This window comes from Penaeus monodon, chromosome 2 (assembly GCF_015228065.2).
Source record: "Penaeus monodon isolate SGIC_2016 chromosome 2, NSTDA_Pmon_1, whole genome shotgun sequence".
NCBI lineage: Eukaryota > Metazoa > Arthropoda > Malacostraca > Decapoda > Penaeidae > Penaeus > Penaeus monodon.
Genome location: NC_051387.1, coordinates 51,985,615 through 52,008,435, shown reverse-complemented (window position 1 = coordinate 52,008,435; position 22,821 = coordinate 51,985,615). Strand labels below are relative to the sequence as shown.

At 36.6% G+C, this 22,821-nt stretch overlaps 1 protein-coding gene across 2 annotated transcripts; it reads right to left on the bottom strand.

Moving 5' to 3' along the window:
• Positions 1 to 1,538: 1,538 nt before the first annotated feature.
• On the bottom strand, positions 1,539 to 20,377 carry LOC119583785 (integrin beta-PS-like). Of its 2 annotated transcripts, XM_037932476.1 has the most exons (19): positions 20,288 to 20,377; positions 15,771 to 15,925; positions 14,850 to 14,973; positions 14,457 to 14,534; positions 13,784 to 14,012; positions 13,431 to 13,515; positions 12,898 to 13,068; positions 12,210 to 12,308; positions 11,593 to 11,754; positions 9,992 to 10,150; positions 8,617 to 8,727; positions 7,634 to 7,758; positions 6,793 to 6,889; positions 6,011 to 6,176; positions 5,574 to 5,680; positions 4,264 to 4,396; positions 3,733 to 3,882; positions 2,710 to 2,849; positions 1,539 to 2,007 (listed from the first exon to the last, which is right to left on the bottom strand). In XM_037932476.1, exons 2-19 carry the CDS (start codon positions 15,915 to 15,917, stop codon positions 1,936 to 1,938), a joined length of 2,355 nt encoding a protein of 784 aa, XP_037788404.1. In that variant the 5' UTR covers positions 15,918 to 15,925; positions 20,288 to 20,377; the 3' UTR covers positions 1,539 to 1,935. The 2 variants fall into 2 exon arrangements, with proteins under 2 accessions (XP_037788404.1, XP_037788414.1); XM_037932486.1 differs by lacking the exons at positions 2,710 to 2,849; positions 3,733 to 3,882 and having other exon boundaries at positions 1,539 to 1,777.
• Between the last annotated feature and the right edge of the window lie 2,444 nt (positions 20,378 to 22,821).

The window sequence follows — 22,821 nt, the reverse complement described above, 5'->3', positions numbered from 1 at the left end:
TTAATAAGGATAAGTCGGAAGGAGCTGCGTCTGTCCGAAGAAGGGAGGAGGTTTGGCCGAAACCTCAGAAAGCAAAGTATTTCCCAGAGAAGGGAAACGGCTGTCACAGCGACAGTTGATGGGATTCCCCTCCACTTCCAGGATCTGAGGCAAGTGACAGATGTATCACCGGATAGTGAGGCGACCAAGGACGAACTGCAGAAGAGAATGATGCGAAACCACGGTGGTCACAGAACGCCAGCCAGTGTGGTTGAGATATTATAAGCTGAGGGATTCTAAAAAAAAAAAAACTTTTTCGTGAGATAAATCTGGAAATTACGGGGGCGTAAGATGTAATTAATTTTAATATTATTGGCACTGAGTAAGTTATTAAAATAATAAAAGTGTATATATGACATGGAAGACGTCAGCAGGGAAGAAGAGACAGCGAAGGGTAGCCTTGTCTCGTGTTATAGGGATCTTTCCCCTCGTTTTCTTTCTTTGTGTGTTTGTGTATGAGAATGAGTTATAAAGTTGAGGTGTGGCTGTTTTTCGTATTTGGTTCTGGTGAAGAGAGGCTAAGGAGTCCGTGAATTGTGTAATTTAGACAGAATGAATGAGTGAACCAGCTCGATTATTTGACCTCGGTATTAACGCTCGCTAACTAACCGAGCCTGTTGCTTCATGGTGAAGAGTTGTATTTTCTTTTTGTCCTATTTTGTGTGCACTGTTTAGTCTTTAGTGGTATCCATCGGTTTGTGATGGGGCATTGGCTGTATAGCCTTATAAGTGAGTGAGTGATCTCTACTGCTTTGCTTTACACTAGGCCATTTCACATACTTTGCATGTCGTTGCTTTGCAGCAGTTCTTGAGTGTCTTCTCCAGGATGCAGACCTGCGCAAGAGTGATATGATACCGAACTGCATGGGCTCTTACTCCTCCCTTGGATCACATCAATGATATGAAGCTGCATGGGCTACAGCTTGTTATCTGTGTTACCCTTACCCGAGGCTTGCACCCTGGAAAGGACACCAACGCCACTACATAGCACCAGTGTATATGAAGTGGCACTTACTAATTATAAACTTCAGTCTAGACTGGTGTAGTGAAGTGCCAAGGATCACTCAGTTTATACAGCCAGTCTAGTTGCTGCATTTCATGGTGGTAAAATATTCCTTTCCTGATCCTTCAAAAGTTACGTTGTGTACGTGCAGACACAACAAAGGCGCGACACATTCGAGATCTAGAGAAGACAAAATAAGAGAAAACTATGTATTTTTTTGTTATTTTGCTTTGCGAATGCCGGAAACCTAAATGGCATAGCGCGCTATGCTACGCGGAAATGAAAAAGGCGACAGCATCCCAGGTCGTCAATGAATGACATTCGCCTGAAGGTTCATGATAAGTTTGGCACTTGTACACAGGAAGAGTTGGAATGGAAGGGAAAGAAGTAACTAGAAAGAGAGACAAAACGAGAGGACGAGGAGTGGGAGAGAAAGAGATTAATCATGTCAGGAATATGAGCTATTTATGAATATGAAGGAAAATAAGGAAAAATAATCGATATATTTTTTTAATCTTTGGTGTCATGTTTATTAAATCTTTGGTGTCATATGTTAACATTGTTAATTCTGCACATTTTAAGACGAGTCAAAGGAAACTTCACTGTATAAAAAAAAATGTTCATCCTCTTTAATCAAGACTGAACGATTAATAATATCTCAAGAAAAAGTTGTCTGATATGTCATTAGACGTAATAACATTGGAAACACAGAATCTATCATGAATAAGATCTTGTCTCGCATTCAAAGCAAGCATAATGAAACCAGGTATGAAGACTAAAAAAAACAATACACGTAATTTGAAAAAACACAAATCAAATGTGAAAAATATAAATACGCCATGAAGAAGAAGAGGGGAAAACAATCAAAATGTATATTTAGTATCACAAGCCTATTATTGAGCCTGTTGGGCAAAAGCCGGGTTCTTAAATGTGTTGGTTGCAGGCCGGTAGAGAGGGTTGCCATCCTGAAAAGATAAATTGAATACTGTATTTATATTTTAGAATTGATATAAAGTTCCATTTTAAAAATCAACAGAATAAAACATGACAAGTAATTAAAAATTGTAGAATGATAATTAAAAATGATCTAAAAATAAAATATTGAAAAATAAAGTATTAGGCACGTAGCTACGGCTTTTGTGTAATTACATATTTGTCAGTTTGTATGTTTGTATTTACATATCTATATTTAATCTAACCAGATGCCCATCTATCAGTTTATGGTTTCAGAACATTATATATTACATTTTATTTATACGCATATCTATCGGTCTGTGTGATTTATCCAAACTACGTCTATATCTGGCTGTTTGTCTATTTAGTTATTTATTCATTTATATAGCTACCTACGAGCTTATATGTGTATATATGCAGTATGTGTGTGTGTGTGTGTGTGTGTTGTGTGTGTGTGTGTGTGTGCGTGCGTGCGTGTGTGTGTGTGTGTGTGTGTGTGTGTGTGTGTGTGTGTGTGTGTGTGTGTGTGTGTGTGTGTGTGTGTGTGTGTGTGTGTGTGTGTGCGTGCGTGATATGTATATATATGTATATATGTATATATATATATATATGTGTATATATATATATATATATATATATATATATATATATATATATATATATATATATATATATATATATATATAATGCTGGACCACAAAAGGACTCCTTACCGTATTCCACTGAGCTTTCCTGCGTTCATCTTCAAACTTGGCATACTCTCGACGGTCGTGAATTGTTGTAAGTAATTTCCAGATCAGGAGCGTGAGGAGGCCGATAGCCACGATGGCTGCCACGAGTCCGAACACGATGCCTTAAGGGAAAAAAAGGGGGGAGAAAAATCAATTATTTATATCGCATGTGAGGCTTAAAGGCAAAAACAAGATATATTTCTGTTTCTTGTCTTAAAAGAAATTCAAAAAGGAAATTCAGTGATGGAATTAAAAATAATAATATAATTATTCAAATTTAGGGAAAATAATAAAAATATATATGACTCGCAAGCTCGGTAGCTCGATATCCCGATCAGTTAAATATTCCGTCTGACGGATTATGAGAAATTATAACTTATTTGAAATAAAATTCCCCTCTCTTCAGTAGTCTTTTTCTTTTCTTTGGATTTGCTTGCTTGCTTGCTTGAGATTGCGAAGTTCTGGCTTCGCCCGGGCCTTTCACTTATGGATTTGCTATTTGCAGAAAAAAAAGCTGGACATGGGGTGACCGAACGGCTAATGTGTATATTGACAGGAAAATGTATAAATTAATTTTACATTTAGTAAATACATAAAGGAACGAACCAATTGGTCGTTTATCTAAAGCGCATCATCTTCTGAATCACTTCATTCAATCCGATAATTACCAAACAGAAACTATTAAAATCCGCGGAGATGGTGACCAAGGATGCATATATCATCCATACCTTATTATCATCAAAATTATTATCATGATTATTATGATTTCAGTATAAGTAATGTCATTATTACTGTCGTTATCAATATTATCAGGATTATTATTTGCCAAAATTGTTATTATTGTTTTATTATTAGTATCATTATTATAATTATCGTTATCATTAACTTCATTACTTTTATCATTATTATCTTATCGTTAGCATCATTAGAATTATCACCATTATAATTGCTATTACTCTAATTATCGATAGAAGTAGTAATACACAAAAAAAATGAAATACGAACCCAAAACAGGTGCAGGTTCCGGACACTGCTGTTCCCTAAGTACGTAAATGCTGTACTTTCCGTTATCCATGTACAGATACGTAAAGTTGAAGTAACAGCCTGTATCTGTGTCTTCGAAAGTGCAAAGACGAGCGTTGTTTAAAATCTTGTCTGGAAGGAAAAAAAAGGGAAAATATCTTGGGTTATGGTTTCCTTCATCGTTTCCATTGTTGTTGTTGTATTGATGGATTTTGTTTTTGGCAGCGGGGGCGATGGTGGTCTTTTTGTTGTTGCTCCGGTGATTATTTCTGTTGTTGTTATTGTTACTGTTGTTGTTATTATGTTTAGTATTATTATCGTCACAGTCATAGACATAGTCATCAGCATAGTCAGTCATCGTCGTAATCATCATCATAGTCATAGCTACAGTCATCGCCATCATTATTACTCATTCCCCTTGCTATTATGTTCATAATTGATGATGACAGTTACACCAATCGACAGACTATAGCTACATAGATGGATATTACTCGTATCTCAGGTCATACTCACCGTCCAAAAAGTCGACTGGTTGGGGCTTGATCTCGCACTTGTTGCACTCCTCTGTTTTTCCCAACACCCCCGTCCCGAAGTGCTGGCACTGAACGCAGTCACGGAACTTACTGCACTTGCCTGTACTGCAGGACTGAGGAAGGGAAGACGTGTAAGTGTGAGTGAATGAAGGTGGGTATAAAAAAAAAAAAAAGGAGGGAAACAATGGTTGGAACGCCGGTTGGAAACACAGGTGGAAAATTAACAGAGAAAATGGGAAAGGGAAATGCAGGTGAGAAACTCAGGTTGGAAACACAGGTGGAAAACGCAGGTCGGAAATTCAAGTAGAAAACGCAGGATGGATACGCAGGTTGAAAATACAGGTGGAAAACGCAGGTTGAAAATATAGGTAGGGAACGCAGGTTGGCAACACTTGGGAAACACAGGTGGGAGACACAGGTGTGACACCGAAATTGGAAATAAGTAGATGTTCATCAAAGGATAATAAATAATATAGAAATACAAACAAGAAAAAAATGACAAATCAATCTGATATTTATATGAAAATATATGAAGAAAAAAGGTAAATATATATATATATATATATATATATATATATATATATATATATATATATATATATATATATATATATATTCAATACACCCTCTTTGTACAAAAAATAACCAGTTAGTAGCAGTAGGAACGGATTTAAAAATAAAGCAGTAATAGGAAGCCAAGGCAGAAACAGGAGTAGGAGCAGCAGTAGTAACACAAGGTAGAAATAGAAATAGGTGTCGAAGAAAAACAAACAAGAATAACAAAAGTAAGAACCAGAAGTGGCAATAGAAGATTGGAGAAGTACAAAAGGAGTGACAATAGAAGTAGAGGTAGAGTAAAGTTGAAGATAAGAATAGGAATAAAGTTAGAAATAAGAATAGGGGTCGGTTAAGACTAGGAGTAGGAGTGATGTTAGAAATATGGATAGAAGTTCAGAATACGAGTATATTCAGAAACAGGAATGGGAGTAAAGTTATTTAAAAATGGGAGTAGACGTACAGTTAGAAACAAGAATAAAATTAAAGTTAGAAATCGGAGCAGAAGTTAAAAATAAGAGTAGGAATAAAGTTAGAAATGAGAATAGAAGTTCAAAATAGTGGGCATAAAGTCAGAAATAAGAGTACAGGAAAAGTTAGAAATGGGGGAGTGGGGGGAATTACAAATAGAAAACGTTAGAAATCGGAATTTAAAAAAAAATACAAACAGAAGGCGTAAAGTTAGAAACTGGAGTGGGAGTTCAGTCAAAAATATTAATAGAATCAAGGGTTTACCTGGCAATCTTCGCAGTACTGGCCGGAGTAATGGACATTATCCGACTGCGTACAGCGACACTTGCCACACTTGCACTCCCCGTGGCCCGAACACACTTCTTGCTTGCCTGTTGTTTAAGGAAAATGCAATTGTTAAATGATGATGTTGGCGAGTGTTGGGGTGAGTTAGAGGTGTGTATATAACGTAGCTCAGAAAAAAATCATATTTGAAATGCAATGAGAAACAAGACTTGATTTTTTTTTTCTAACATCAACTGACAGTACAGTAGATATTTTGTTATTGTTATTATGAATGTTAAACTTCTTTTGAAGATACTGTTATTAAGCAGAACATTTCGGTGCTGTAGAACAAAAACCATTTTCTCCGTTTTTTTTCTCTCTCTTTCTCTTTCTTTTTTTCCCCTTTTTTTCTTCTTTTCTTTTCTTCCTTTCTTTACCTAGTTCTCTGCACTTCGAGTCATCCTCGCACTCGCAGAACTGCCCCTCGTAGCCTGGCTTGCATTTGCACTTCCCGCACTCGCAAGTCCCGTGACCATAGCACTCCTTGCTGTTCCCGTTGCTGCACAGACGCCGGTTGCACTGACAGTACTTCCCATCCACGAACTGGAGAAAGACGTAGGGCGTGAGTGTCGGAGGGCGTGATTGCGTGTTTGAGGGAAAGAGAGGAAGGGAGATGATAGAATATGTGAAAGAGAGGAAAAGGGAGGGTGAGAGGTATAATCATGAAGATACAGAGATGGAAAAGGTGTGTTGCGAGAATGGAAGAGAGTGTATTGATAGAGAGAGAGAGAGGTAAAGAGATGAAATCGGATAGTAGACATGTAAAGACTGTGTGGGTATAAGATAATTGAGACTTCGATAGAAGTAAACTGGTGTAAGAAAAAGGTGAAGAAATGTACAGATTTAAAGGAAAAGATTATTAAAAACTTCTACGCCTATTTTGGACGCGTATAATGCCTTGTGTTTGTTCTTTTAAATTAAGAAGTTATAAACTCATTTACTATTCTGAGGAACTGCAGTGCAAGAGTACGGCAAAGACCTCTACGGACAGGCTTAAAAAGTATGAACAAACAAATTCTCGAAGACAAACACAAAATACAAAAAAACTAATCTTAAGAAAAAAAAACTACATACGAATCATATCACCAAATCTCCCCAAAAATAAAATACGAAAACCGTATCCAAAATAAAAAACAAAAGAAGCGATAGCAATACTTACATCTGGACTGTCACACACGCATGTGCCGCAGCTGCAGTAACCTTGATTCGAACAGGCGTAAGAGTCTCCTGGCATGATGCACTGACTCTCATCCTCACTACAGATAGGTAGAATGGTTTGGAATATTGATTAGGATGATTCATCCGTTAACGAATAAGATTCGTATGTATGAGCTGTGAAACAACGAAAATTGGGATGGAGATGAATCTGTAAACTTTTTTTCATTATATATATATGTATATATATATATATATATATATATATATATATATATATATATATATATATATATATATACATATATATACATATATATATATATTGAAAAAAAAGTTTACAGATTCATCTCCATCCCAATATATATATATATATATATATATATATATATATTTTATATATATATATATATATATACATATATATATATATATGTGTGTGTGTGTGTGTGTGTGTGTGTGTGTGTGTGTGTGTGTGTGTGTGTTGTATATATTGCACATATTTATATATCCAGTTATTGTTTTTATTCACTCATTTATCATTCATGTATCGCTTTGTTTTATTGTTCGTATATTTGTTTATTTTCCATCCATGTATTTATCTCTAGTTATTTATTTACCTATTTTCTCTATCTATTGACAGACAATCACCTCAGTCAACTAGTCTGACTTATATTCACAGGTAACTAATAAAACATACTCAAACACAGAAACACAAACACAAATGTCAAACATACACTTACACACACACAAACATTCACTCACACACTCCCACACACACACCATAAACACACACCGTACAGCCTGAACCTATCTTCCTTCCATGACATACGCATGACCCTCACTTGAACTCATGGAATTCGCTGGTCGAACACTGGCAACGATCACCACGGTATCCGGGGTAGCAGGAGCACACGCCACACACGAGAGCCCCTTGGTTGTGGCAGTCGGTGGTATTGTCCACTCGATCCTGTGGAAGGGATTAGTACATCGAGTGCCATCGTTATATTCGGTATTTCATTACGCTCGGGACTGCTAATGGTGATGAGGATGAGGACGAGGAGGATGGTGGTGATAATGGGAATAGTAGTAATAATAGGGAGATGGAAAAATATAGTTTATATAAAATGCACATTCTCGTACTCACCTACTTTTCTCTCTCGCTCTCTGTCTGTTTATGTTTATGATCATTTATATATATAAATATATACACATAAAACTCTCTCTCTCTCTCTCTCTCTCTCTCTCTCTCTCTCTCTCTCTCTTTCTCTCTGTCTATCTATCTATCTATCTATCTATCTATCTATCTATCTATCTATCTATCTTGTGTGTGTGTGTGTGTGTGTGTGTGTGTGTGTGTGTGTGTGTGTGTGTGTGTGTGTGTGTGTGTGTGTGTGTGTGTGTGTGTGTGTGTGTGTGTGTGTGTGTGTGTGTATTATACATGCATATGTTAATTTGTGTGGGTGCATGTATGTATGTGTGTGTATATAAATATATCTATATATCTATATATATACATATACATATACATATATATACATATACATATATATATATATATATATATATATATATATATATATATATATATATATATATAAAGAGAGAGAGAGAGAGATGTACTTATTTATCTATCTATATCTATCTATCTATCTATCTATCTATCTATCTATCTATCTATCTATCTATCTATATATATATATATATATATATATATATATATATATATATATATATATATATATATAAGCATACATACATCATTATATAATGTCGTAAACAACACACAAATCATGCACGTATACGAATCACACGGACAGCCACTCACCGTTGTCTCACATCCGCAGTTGCAGTCGAACTCCACCTCAAGGATGAGTTTGTCCTGCAGTGTCTTCACCTCGATGTAAAAGGGTTTTCCGTCAGCTGGGCATTCGATCGCCTGGAGAAAATATGATTTTTTTAAAGAATAGGAGATAATGATAATAAGTTCAATATATAATTGTTATAGCGATGATAATAATGATGATAATAGTAATAATAATAATGATGATGATGATGATGATGATGATGATGATGATGATGATGATGATGATGATGATGATGATGATGATGATGATGATGATGATGATGATGATGATGATGATGATGATAACAATAATGATGATAATAGTAATAGTAATAATAATAATGATGATGATAATAGTAATGATAATGACAATGATAATAATAATAAATAAATATACTGATAAATAAATAAACATTATAAAATGGAAGACAGGTATAAAGGAGTTTTTAATGCGTGCGGTAAAGTGGATGAGGAAGGCCTGCGCTTTTGCTTGGCGCCATTTTTGCTATGGTTCGAAAAAAATTAAATGTAAGGAGCACGATTCTTATTAATTACAGGATCAGTTGGAAAATTAACAGTTATGTTTCCACTTATCCACTGTGTCCTTTTTTTGAGTGATTTGTCTATATATATATATATATATATATATATATATATATATATATATATATATATATATATATATATATATATATATATATATATATATATACATATATATATTCATATATATATATTTATATATTATATTATATATATTTTTTTTTTTTTTTTTTTTTTTTTTTTTTTTGAGAATAGGAGAGAGAATGAGACAGAAAATGAGAATTCGGGTCTGAGAAAATAAAGGAATAACAGACCAAAGTAAAAAAAATAATAATAATAAATCAAAGATAAAATAATAAATTAATAATAAAATAATAAATTAATAATAAAATAATGAATTGATAATAAAAAAATGAATAAACAAATAAATAAATAAATAAAATAAAAAAGGAAAGAGAATGAAACTAAGGCAACACCCTCCAAAATAATGTCAATGAAATAAGTTGTAAAAAAAAATAAAGATGGTGGTAATATTTGTGGATATTTCATTGAAATCTGCTGCTATCACTACTTCTAGACTACAGAAATATACAATTTTCTATTCGCAATTTCTTTCTCTCCTTATCTCTTCCAAGGAATCCAATATCCCATCTTTTCTTTCTTTAGAACTCTCTCTCTCTCTCTCTCTCTCTCTCTCTCTCTCTCTCTCTCTCTCTCTCTCTCTCTCTCTCTCTCTCTCTCTCTCTCTCTCTCTCTCTCTCTCTCTCTTTAGAAAAAATAAAATAAAGACAAACGCGCACACACAGCGACTCACCGTCACGTCGAGATCGAACACAACCTCAGATCCTTCCTTCATGTCACCACATTCGTTCGTCGCCACGTCCTGGGTGCCATGACACTTCGAGGAGTAGCTGATGGTGACTGGGGAAGTGTCAGTCAGGTTGTCGCTCAGTTTGATCTTTGAGGTGATTTTCTGATAAGAGGGGGGAAAAAAAAGTAGGTTAGTGGAAGACAGGGAGAAATTCTGGGGGAAGGAAGAGGGGAAATTGTGGGGGAGCGGGGGAATTATGGGAGGAACGGGGGAAACATGAACAAGAAAGAGAATTTACGGTGGAAGCTAGAAAGGGGATGATTTAGGAACAGGGAAAATTCTGGGGGAAGGAAACTGGGGATTATTCGGGAACGGTAAATTATGGGGGAAGGAAGAGGGAGATTCTTAGGGAGCTGGGGAAATTCTGGGGGGAGGAAGAGGATTTTTGGGGGGAAATCATGTGTTAAAGGTAGAAATTATGGGAGTGTTAAAGGGATGACATCGGGAACATTGTGTGGGAAACGGGAAAAGGACAAGGGAAGTATTATGGATATTTGGAAGGGAAGTGACCAAGGTACCTTTTTCTGGGGAAATAATATTTTTCTTTCGTTGAATGTAAATAAAAAATTATATATATATATATATATATATATATATATATATATATATATATATATATATATATACAACTTTAAAAGCGATAAATAGGCATCTAATACCTTTCGATTTAATTATAAGGTCTCGCCGAGAGTTCCTAGTAGAATTATTTCAGTAAAACAAAGACATTTTTATGATTTAAAAAAATAATAATAACACAATCCTTTAAAAGTCGAGGTGGATCTTTCATTGAAATCAGCTGTTATCACTATTTCTAGACTATAAAAATATACAATTTTCTATTAGCAATTTCTTTCTCTCCTTATCTCTTCCAAGGAATCCAATATCCTATCTTCTCTCTTCTCTCTCTCTCTCTCTCTCTCTCTCTCTCTCTCTCTCTCTCTCTCTCTCTCTCTCTCTCTCTCTCTCTCTCTCTCTCTCTCTCTCTCTCTCTTTCTCTCTCTCGTGTGCAGTGTGGTGCAGCGGTAGCGATCTCGTCTTGCAATCTTGCTGATCTGCGTTCGAATCCTTCGCCGCCAGTGGATGGTAACCCCAGCCATTCCTTGCACACGGGATAATTTAGAAGCAAAATGAAATAGACAGTATGTCACACCAAGAATATCCATAGTAAGAAATGGAATCAAGCGGTAGCGATCTCGTCTAGCAATCTCATCCCTCTCTCTCATCCCATATCGTCATCCCTCTTCCCTCACCTTCATCTCTCTTTCCCCTCCCTTCCCTCATCCCTCTCCCTCTCCCTCTTTCACCACATTCATCCCTCTCTCCCCCTTCCTTCCCTCATCCCCCTCTCTTCCTCATCCCCCTCCCTCTCCCCCCTTCACCACCTTCATCCTTCCCTCCCCTTCCACCTCTCATCCCCCTTTCCCTTCACCTCTGATCCCCCTCCTTCTCCCTCATCCCTCTCCCTCTCCCCCCTTCACCACCTTCATCAACCCCTCCCCTCTCTCTCCCTCATCCCTCTCCCTCACCGCCCACCCCTCTCTTACTTCGTACTGCTCCTTGACGAGTTCCACCACGTTGGCCGAGTTGGCATCCAAGACGCCGAAAGATGAAGCTTCGATCATCTTGGAAAGCGATTCGTAGAGGTCCGGATAGCCAGACACGGCAAAGATCACGTTGATTTCCTCTCGTTGTGCAATTTTGTTGATCTGGATGGGAAAGTATAAATAGATAAACGAAAAAAAAATATAAATAAATAAACGAAAAATAAGAAATTGGATTGTTGATTTTTTTTTCTTATCTTATGGAAGGGTTATTTTTAGGTGTAGGTTTTGGGTGTATTGTTGTTGGTTTTCTTGTTTCATTTTGGTTTGATGCATTTACTGTGCTTGTTTGCTAAATTATTTTCCTTTTGTTTGCTTTTTCTGTCTATTTTTGTTCAGTGACTTTTGATTTGTTGAGTACATTCTTGTTCATTTGAATTTTGCTTCAGTTTATATCTCCTTCAGTTACGATGGATTATCGTTGTCGTCTACATTTAATTAACGTTCACAAATATGGCATGGATCTGCAGAAAGGAATCACTAAATTCTGGGTTTCGACTCATTCATAAAACCGATATTGCGGTAGAATGAATCAATTTCGATCCCCTTCTGAGTCTCACCTGCGCCACAGAAGGGTAGTCGTACTTGTCGAAGTCGTTGTACACGCCATGTTCGTCCAGGTGACACTGCTCGTCGTTCGGCTGCACGATCCCCGCGAGCTAGAACGACAACGAGTATTATGGGTACAAAAACGTGCACACGTAGACACACACACGTGCGCGAATGCAGTGGATTAGATAAAGCAGCAGAGAATAGAAAAACAAGAAAAAACATTACTAACCATTCCAAACAACAACAACAGCATCAAAAATGATAATAATATGAATAATAACAACAATAATAACAACAACAATAATAAGATAATAATAATAATAATGATAATAATAATAATAATAATAATAATAATAATAATAATAATGATAATAATAATAATAATATAATAATGATAATGATAATGATAATAATAATATAATAATAATAATAATAATAATAATAATAACAATAATAATAATAATAATAATGGTAGCGATAATAACAATAATAAAAATAACAGGAAAGAAAAAAAAACAATAACAACTGTAATCACAAAAGAAAACAATAAAAAACAAGAAAAATATATTACAGAAATTAATAACAAAATAAAAAACTATAATCATAAAAATAATAATAACAATGTAGCAAGATAAAAAAAAAAAAAAAATCTATACATAACAGCTACACCAAAAAGCCACAACAGCTGATCCTCACCCTGCCGTCTCCTGCGTGGTGGAATTTGGCGTCGGTTGAAAAGACGATGATCCTACGCACTGTGTCCCGCCAGCCAATCTGCTCCTTGCACACCATGACCTGCATTAGGGCATCGAATCCTCCTTCAGGAGCGTCCATGTTGCCTGAGATAGGGGCGCTGAGCACTTTCTCCTGATGGGGTCCGGCATGAAGTGTGGGAGTCGGGAGGGAGGTGGAGTGTTAGGTTTTAATTTCATGTTATATCTTTTGTTTTTTTTCTCGCTTTTTATTGTTGTTCATTATCTTCTTCTGTTTTGCTTTCTATTTTTTGTTTACTTTTTTATTTGTTTTTTTTTTGTCTCATATTTTTATGTTTTCTCTATGATGATCATTTTCCTCTCGTTCTCTCTCTCTCTTATCTCTCTCTCTCTCTCTCTCTCCCCCCCCCTCTCTCTCTCTCCCTCTCCTCTCTCTCTCTCTCTCTCTCTCTCTCTCTCTCTCTCTCTCTCTCTCTCTCTCTCTCTCTCTCTCTCTCTCTCTCTCTCTCTCTTTACCGTAAACTTCGAAGGATCACTGTCGAGGGGAAGGTCATTCCTGTAGGAGTACGGAGGAGCACAGCCGGAGCAGGGCCTTTGGAGCCTGTCGTTGGATGATAATGATAAAAATGAAAAATAACAGTAATGATGATAAATATAGATAATAATGATAATAATGATAATAATGAAAGTGATAGTAATATGGTACAAGCTAAAAGTTCAGCCTAAATATTAACTCCTGCCAAATAAACAAATTATTCATCTGAAACATCTGTGTTAAGTGTCAAACATTGAACCTTCCTTATCAGACATTAAGTATCAACAATACTAAAGTAAAACGTTAACCCGCAGCTTCCCCCGCCCCCCCTTACTTCTCCTCGGCCGTGTCTGCGAAGGGCATCAGCACCTTATCCACGAAGGAGCCAAAACCGAGCTTGAACTGCGTCGTAAGGTTCCTCATGGTATCGGCCAGCCTGGAACCTAGCTTGGCGAGGTTCTCCTTGTCGTCTAACATGGAGTTGGAGAGGTCCATGAGGTAGTATAGGTCGACTGGGTAGTCCTTGACTTGTCTGTAGGTGACTCTGATGTGCTGGGTTTTCCCTGCAAGATTGGGTTGGGGGGAGGGGTAAGTTGTTCTTTCTTTCTTTCTTTCTTTCTTTCTCTCTCTCTCTCTCTCTCTCTCTCTCTCTCTCTCTCTCTCTCTCTCTCTCTCTCTCTCTCTCTCTCTCTCTCTCTCTCTCTCTCTCTCTCGCTCTCTCTCTCTCCCTTTCTCTCCAGCAAGCTGGAAATAATTGTACCATTTCCAGGCCATTTTAAAGCAATAGCTAACACTTTGAGACACTTTGCTTAATCAAAGGATCTAGTCACTTGTGTAGATTGGCTTTCACAACATGAAATTCCATTGCGTGTGTGTGTTGAAATCCCCTAATGATGCTATTTGCCTGGGTGTTTGTGCGTGAGTGTGAACAAGAGTCCTTGCGTGCGATATAATGCTGAGAAAAAAAAGTTCGAGTTCCAGTAGGAAACGCCACTCCCCGGGCTCACCTTTGCGTAATTTTAGTTTAAGTCTTTGCGGTGCCAGCTGTATGATTCTCGCAGTCTGTCTAACGTCTTTCGAAACATCTGAAAATCAAAGATGGCGGGGATGAGGACAGTAAGCACACAAGAGAGATATTCGTAGATAAATAAGGGGAGGAATAAATAATACTGACGTCAGGCGCCATTTCCATTTAATGTGTGTATTTTTTCCTTCTTTCTTACAATTTAAAAGAATAAAGATACGTTAGCTTCATTTTCTTAAAGGAGCCAAAAATATGAGAAAAGAAAGATAAAAAAAACAATATTCGACCCAAACTCCACCAAACCTCCTCCAACCTCTTCCTCCAGGCTCCTCCTCCAACCTTCTCCTCCTCCACCCTCCTCCTCCAACCCACTCACCACTCAGCGGGTCGTTCTGCAACACCTCGACGCTGTTCTGCGGATTCTCTATGTGTTGGGCGTCGCAGAAACCCACGAGCTGTGACGTCTCGGGAACACAGTGGCTGTTCGTGGCGCTGTTCTCCTTGATTTTGGAATGGGGATTCGGGATTAGAAAATTCGGAATGGGAATTTGGGATTGAGAATTAGGATTTCGGAGAGGGAGTTTTTAGAATGCGTATTAGAATTGGGAATGGGGTTGTAGATTTTGGATTTTGGAATGGGAATGAGGATTCAGGGGTCACAATTCGAGGAAAAGAAAGTGTTTCGTTTACGGCAATATACGGCAGATGTATAACATGTTGCAATGCCCGGTATATATACAAGTTATATGTTGTAAATACGGCAAATATTTAACTTATATGTTGCAATACACAGGAAAATATACAAGTTATATGCTGTAAATACAGCAAATATATAACCTGTTTGCTGATATATACGGTAAACATGTAACTTACATATAGCAGTATAAAGCAAACATACAACTTACATATTGCAATATAAAGCAAACATACAACTTACATATTGCAGTGTAAAGCAAACATACAATTTACATATTGCGGTATAAAGCAAACATACAACTTACTCATTGAATAGCAAAACACTCTTCCGTGCTGATACAATGGAAGAAAAACCCACAATACAAAAACTAGATTTATTGAAAGTGAGACTACAGTTTCGAAATCCCCCTGGATTCCATCTTCAGGTCTGATGGAATCCAGGTGGATTTCGAAAATGTTGTCTCACTTTCAATAAATCTAGTTTTTGTATTATGGGTTTTTTTAAAGGGTATAAAGCAAACATACAACTTCCATCCTGCAATGTACAACAAAAATAATGAACTAACACTTTCAAATCTAAAGCTCCACGAAGCGACTTTACCTTGGGTTTCGAGCACCACAAGCACCCTGGCGTCTGGATGCATTCACTACACTGTTCCTTGACGCTGCAGCTCTCCTGGGCATACGCTAGACTCGCTAATGCCCAAAATACCCATAGCACCATGCTCAAGTGGATGCCCGCCTTCATCGTAGTGTCTGGGGTAAAATAAAATTTAAATATAAGATAATTAATTAATAAGTAAATGGTTAAAGAGAGAGAGAGAGAGAGAAAGTGAAAATGTGAAAATTATGAAATGAAAATAGGAATATTTGATATAATAAATTAGATTATAATGTAAGAAGGAATTTTCGAATGTGAATATTTCGAATTGGGAAAATAGAATGAGAAAGTGGGAATCAGAAAGTAAAAAAGATATATACAGACACGGCGAAAGCATGGAAATACGGTGTGAATACGGTAACATTAAAATATTCTTTGAAATAAGAATGTTAACAAATCGAAATGAGTGACTGGGATTCTGGTAAGATATGGCTTAGGAGTGGCAATAAATCAAAATACATAATTAGTATGGGTCCTATCTCAAGAAAAAAAGGCAGCACATCCGGGACCTTGCAGTACTCGATTCGCCAAGTTTCTCTTTATTATTAATCTTAATTAGCTGACACTTAATACCTGTGTTTGCGTACATTTCGTAATTGTAAAACTTACATACAAATATTTTATGTGTGCTATTACTGAGAGTTGCTTTGACATTGCGAATCAGAGTACGCCAGAGTTTGGGGTGAGTTGCCAGTTCGTCTTTCCGCTGATTGATTAATGGACTGATTGACTGATTGTTTGATTGACTGATTGAAACAGGTATAAACAAGAAGTGCCCAAAAGTCTTCCGAAAATAGAAAGAATGAAAGAGAAGAGGGGAGACAGGTAAGCAGTGAGAGAATGGAGGATGGAAGGCAGTGAGAGTCTGAGAGAGAGAAAGATGGAGGATGGGAGGCAGGGAGAGTTAAAGAGAGAAAGATATTAAAGGAGAGAGAGAGGGAGGATAGACAGAGAGAGAGGGGAAGGGGAGGATGGAGGGAAAGGGGGGGGATAGATAGATATATAGAAACAGACACAGGCAGGCAGAGAGGAAGAGGAAGAGAGATAAAGATAAGAAAGTAGAAAAAAGTGAACAAGATAATACCAGACGGACTCAAAGACGCATACCATTTTGACAAACGTAGAGAAGAAATAAGAGAAGGAAAACACAATCTCAAGCAGAGACTAGAGAAAGAGGGAGACAGTGAAAGACGGGAAACCCAAGGCCCGGCGATCTCATTATCTTATCAACATCCTCTCTTCTTTTACGATAAAACAGAAAAGAAAATGTAATCAAATTTCACGCATTACAAGTAAAGACTTTTCCACAGAACTTTATGCGCAGCAGAATGCAGGTGTGTATGTGTGTACTTTTACGTACATACATACATACATACATACACACACACACATACACACACACACACACACACACACACACACACACACACACACACACACACACACACACACACACACACACACACACACACACACACACAATATATATATATATAAATATATATATATATATATATATATATTCATATATATGTATATATATATATATATATATATATATATATATATACACATTTATACACACACATACTCAACACACACACACACACACACACACACACACACACACACACACACACACACACACACACACACACACACACACACACACACAGAAAGTGAAAATGTGAAAATATGTGTGTGTGTGTGTGTGTGTGTGTGTGTGTGTGTGTGTGTGTGTGTGTGTGTGTGTGTGTGTGTGTGTGTGTGTGTGTGTGTGTACATGTACATACACACAGACATACACAGACATATATATGTGTGTGTAGTATAGTTATATATATATATATATATATATTTATATATATATATATATATATATATATATATATATATTATGACAACAACAGTGATAAAACAATACTCGACAATAACAACATTAATGACTAACGATAAACAATAACAAAAAGTTGCATAAATAAATGTAAATAAAATTGCAACTCTTCAGACACCCGCAATGTCTCCTTCGCTTATTTTGCGTGACGTGATGGTGGAGAATGAGAGGCAGATTTTTTCTTTCTTCAAAATCACGTGAATGTTACAAGAGAAAGGGGGGTGACTATTGTAAGCTTTTTGAAATGGTTGACTTAATCTCGTCCGCCGTCTCTGTATTTGCCCTCGTTCTATCTCTCTCTCTCTCCTCTCTCTCTCTCTCTCTCTCTCTCTCTCTCTTCTCTCTCTCTCTCTCTCTCTCTCTCTCTCTCTCTCTCTCTCTCTCTCTCTCTCTCTCTCTCTCTCTACTTTAATTACACCCCTTCCCACCATTCCTTTATGTCTCTCTATTACAGTTCCTCTCTCTTTTGTACTTTCGAACTCTCCCTCTCCTACTACCTCTCTTCTCTTCCCCCTCTACTTCTCCCTCTCCCTCACCACTTCTTCCTCTCCCTCACTCCCTCTACTTCTCCCCCTCCCTTTCTCTCACTCCTCCCACTACCTACTCCCATCCCAATCACTACTCACCATCCTGCCCTTCTCATCCTCATCCTTTTCTCCTAATCCCTTTCTCATACTCTCCCATCTAGTACTCTCTCCTCTCCTCTCCTCTCTCTCTCTCTCTCTCTCTCTCTCTCTCTCTCCTCTTTCTCTTTCTCTCTCTCTCTCTCTCTCTCTCTTCCCCTCTCTCCCTCTCCTCTGTCTCTCTCTTCTCTCTCTCTCTTCTCTCTCTCTCTCTCTCTCTCTTCTCTCCCTCTCCCTCTCCCTCTCCCTCTCCCTCTCCCTCTCCCTCTCCCTCTCTCTCTCTCTCTCTCGACTCGATGGTAACACTGCAGCTGAAACTTAACGTGTCGTCAAACTATCTTTAAGCAATGCTAAAGTCAGTAAAAAAACGTCTTTCGCATTACTAGTTTAGCATTTCTAGTATCGTTACAGCAGATATAACAGTTGGTTATTACTGTTCAGATTATCATCATTATCATAAAGACAGTAAAAAACGTTTCCATTGTCCTTTTCATCATTATCATCGACATTAATATCATCATTACTACTAGTAGTAGTAGTAATGATTAGAATAGTAGTAGTAGTAGTATGATTTTCTTTTTTGTTTCCATAATTATCATTATCATCATCATCATGATTATTATCATTATCATTTTAACGATGCTAACAATGATGATGATGATGATGATGATGATGATGATGATGATGATGATGATGATGATGATGATGATGATGATGATGATAGCTATTATTACTATTATTATTGTTATTATAATTATAATTATCTTTATTATTATGATTATTATTATTATTGTTGTTATTAGTTTTATAACTATTATTATTTTTATTATTATTATTATCATTATTATTATTATTATTATCACTATTATCATTATTGTTATTATTATTACTATTATCATCATTATTGTTATTATTATTATTATTATTATTAATAAATGAATCAAATAATAATAATAATAATAATAATAATAATAATAATAATAATAATAATAATAATAATAATAATAATAATAATAATAATAATGTGATAGTAATAACAATAATAATAATAATGATGATAATAATAATAATAATGATAATGTTAATAATGATAACGATAATAATAAAAAGGATAGTACCAATGATAATAAGAATAAAAATGGAAATAATGATAATGATAATAATTTCTAATATCGTATTACTTGCTGCGTTATCTATTCTTATAATTCTGCAACACTTGTTCTTAATCCCTTGCAATTTTTACTATTCATTTATGGCCTGCTGAAGATTTGTCCTGCTTATTATCTATTCTGTTGCAATATCCATTCCTCATTCTTACTGTGTTGCAAGGCTCGTAGTTGGCTCAGTTACAATCATGGCTCCGCCTTTTCGGTTTATCGTGTAATGTCGTTCCACTCTTTTCATATATATTTGGGTGATTTCACTTTATTTTCAATATGCATTTCTTTGTAGCTTTATGATTTTATTTGTTTATTTATTATTATCATTATTATTATTATTATTGTTATTATTATTATTATTATTGTTATTATTATTTTTATTATCATTATTATAGTAAATGTCTTTCTGTATATCCATTTGTTTGTCTATCTATCTGCTTACCTATCGTTTGATCGATCGATCTCTATCTCCTTATCTCTCTCTCTCTCTCTCTCTCTCTCTCTCTCTCTCTCTCTCTCTCTCTCTCTCTCTCTCTCTCTCTCTCTCTCTCTTTCTGCTTGTTTGCCTATCTATCTGTTTATCTTTTCCTCTCTTTATTTCGAAAATGAACAAATAATAACAATAAAACACACACAACTTCCCTCCAAATATACATGTATATATTTACTTATCATTTCTGGCATCTTTTTAATCAGCGAACAATTACCTCAAATCCTTCTAGGAGAGAGAAAAAAAAATAAAAAAGAATAGAAAACATATATAGTAAATAGTACCCTAACCTGCAATCAGAGGCTCCGGCGTGCGCTTGTTCCCTCCCCGTAGCAAGTAACAGACTGACAGGCACTCTTCGCGTCATGCTTCAGCTCGTGGCCTGGGCATTGGGGGGGGGGGGGGGGCGTGTTAAAGCCTTCCTTTGGAGCTAAGGCAAGGGGGAGGGGCTACGAGTTTTCTTTCGGAGGGGGAAACGGTGTACTTTTCGCGCTAGAACAATTGTGTTTTTATGATTATAAATATCAAGGTCATTAATCTGCTTGTGTTTCGTCCGTCCGTTACGGCTGCACATTACAATTGGAATCATAATCTATGTAACTCCGGAGTTAAGGTCGCTTCATTTTAGTGTATACTAGACATGTATGCCTGAAATCATATTCAGCATTACTGTAGAGCTAAAGTCATTTTCATGTAAAATGGGATGATAATTGACAATATAGATATTAAAGACTGATGCACACAAACACACACACACACACACACACACACACACACACACACACACACACACACACACACACACACACACACACACACACACACACACACACACATGCATGCATGCACGCACGTAAGCATCATACTGCGAATCTATTAGAATCTTCTACCTCTATTATTGTCATTATTATTATTATTATTATTATTATCATTATTATTATTATTGCTGTTGTTATTACTATTGTTACTCTCCTTCTTCGAAGCAATTACATTTCACTGAAGTAGACAGATCGTCAGGTTATCCTTGGGGAAGTAGAGAAGGAAGGTAGGAGGGGAAGGAGAAAGCAAGGGTGACAAGAAAGGGGGGGAGGGAAGGGGAGAGGGCTTAAAAGGGGTATGGGGGAGGGAGGGAAGGGGGTAAGGGAGCGAATGAGGCTCAGGAAAAAGATGAGAGAAGTGGGAGGGGGCAGATGTAGGGCTTCAAGTGGGAGGGGAGGAGTGAATTTAATGAAGATTTTGGAGTGAGAGGGAAGAGAGAAAAGTAGAGGGAGAGGGAAAGGATAAGGGAGAGGGAAGGCGAAAAGTAGAAAGAGCAGAGTGAAAGACGGAAAGGGGAAGGGAGTAGTACTGTTTGGAATCCATCTTTAGTTTCCCTTAAAAAATAGCTCCTTAAAAAAATAATAGTAATAATTAAAAGTCACCAAAATTGTACACGAATTTTGTTTGTCCATTAATTATATAATCATCTGTGGCGTCTCTGCGTATCATATCATCACTATAGGTCAGGGCTACTCAACTATTACGAGCAAAGGTCCAGTTAGACAAGTTCCAATATATACAGAGGTCCGGATAAATATTTTACATGCAATCATGAAAATAAAACCACCAATCTGAGTACTCCATAGCCCCCTAACTTGGCCTACTGTCAGTCGAGGAAATAAACTTTCATGGTTCCATCGCCAGGACCTTCATTTTATTTAAATTATACTTTTCTTCTCCTGGAGCCTATGGTCCCGCTACAAGCATTAAAAAGGTCCGGATCCAGTTGCCAGCCCTGCCATAGGTCACCCAGTGGTACAATGCGGTGCAACCGAGTCCGTCCACTCCACCGTAGAACAGCTGTGCGTGTATTTGCATGAAAACAGGATACAGGATTGTGGTAAATTTCAGGACTGCAGCAACGAGTTCACCGTTTCAGTCAACAGCGGCTTCGTAAACGTTTCATCCAGTAAATAATCAGGGTGAAAGAAGAAGGAATTTATCTCGTTGGTGATTTTTTTAAATATAATCAAGCGGTGGTTGTTGGCTGATTTTTATTTCTAGTATGCAAGTGGAGTGTACAGGATAGGGAGCCGTAATATTAATAATCCTGAATACTTTCACTTTAAGTTAATGTCATCACTTTCATTGTTTTCGTTTTTTTGTTTTTTTACATTTTACGGGCCTGGCAAGGAGGATGCTTGGATGTGCTCACAGGGAAATAATTAAGAGTGATTCCATCTTATAACTCAGTTAATCAAGTTCGTTTCTGAATCCTGAAGTATATACCTTGTATTCAAAATAATTAAGGCAAACATAAAACATCTGAAACATATATAGTAATGCAGTAGTTGACCACCAATGTGCACAAAACATTATCAGACATTCTCGTAATTACATTATACATATATAATTTTTCGATCAACAAGCATTTAAATATGGTTCACAACATTCTCATGTTTAAAGTTCATATTAATGACCAATTTTCATCGTTACAAGTATTGTTATCATAAATATCATTAAAACCATAATTAGTACTTCACTGGGCAAAGGTATCTTTCCTCCTCGTTAGCTGGAACTGCTGGAAAAAAAATAAAGCTTAGGATATCTGCTTCTCTTACAAAATAGTCCTAATTATTCCTCTGTCCATTATTAATAATCATAATTACCAGAGAGCAGTTGTGGCCGTGCCATGTCCTTCCCATTAGCAATTGGTCCTCGAAACATCTCGCTATGTCAGCTATGCACATGGACAGATAGATATATAAAACAGATAATTAGTTATATAAATTCATAAAGAAGAAGAAGTGGCAGAGATTGTACAAACCAAAAAGAAAGCCATTTC

What these genes read in the sequence shown, in the direction of transcription:
- LOC119583785 (XM_037932476.1), bottom strand. Translation starts at nt 15,917, where the DNA reads ATGAAGGCGGGCATCCACTTGAGCATGGTGCTATGGGTATTTTGGGCA. An exon ending in GCAGAACGACCCGCTGAGTG is followed by an intron (nt 14,535 to 14,849) that starts GTGAGTGGGTTG and finishes TTTGATTTTCAG; the next exon opens with ATGTTTCGAAAGACGTTAGA. An exon ending in GCAGACACGGCCGAGGAGAA is followed by an intron (nt 13,516 to 13,783) that starts GTAAGGGGGGGC and finishes ATCCAACGACAG; the next exon opens with GCTCCAAAGGCCCTGCTCCG.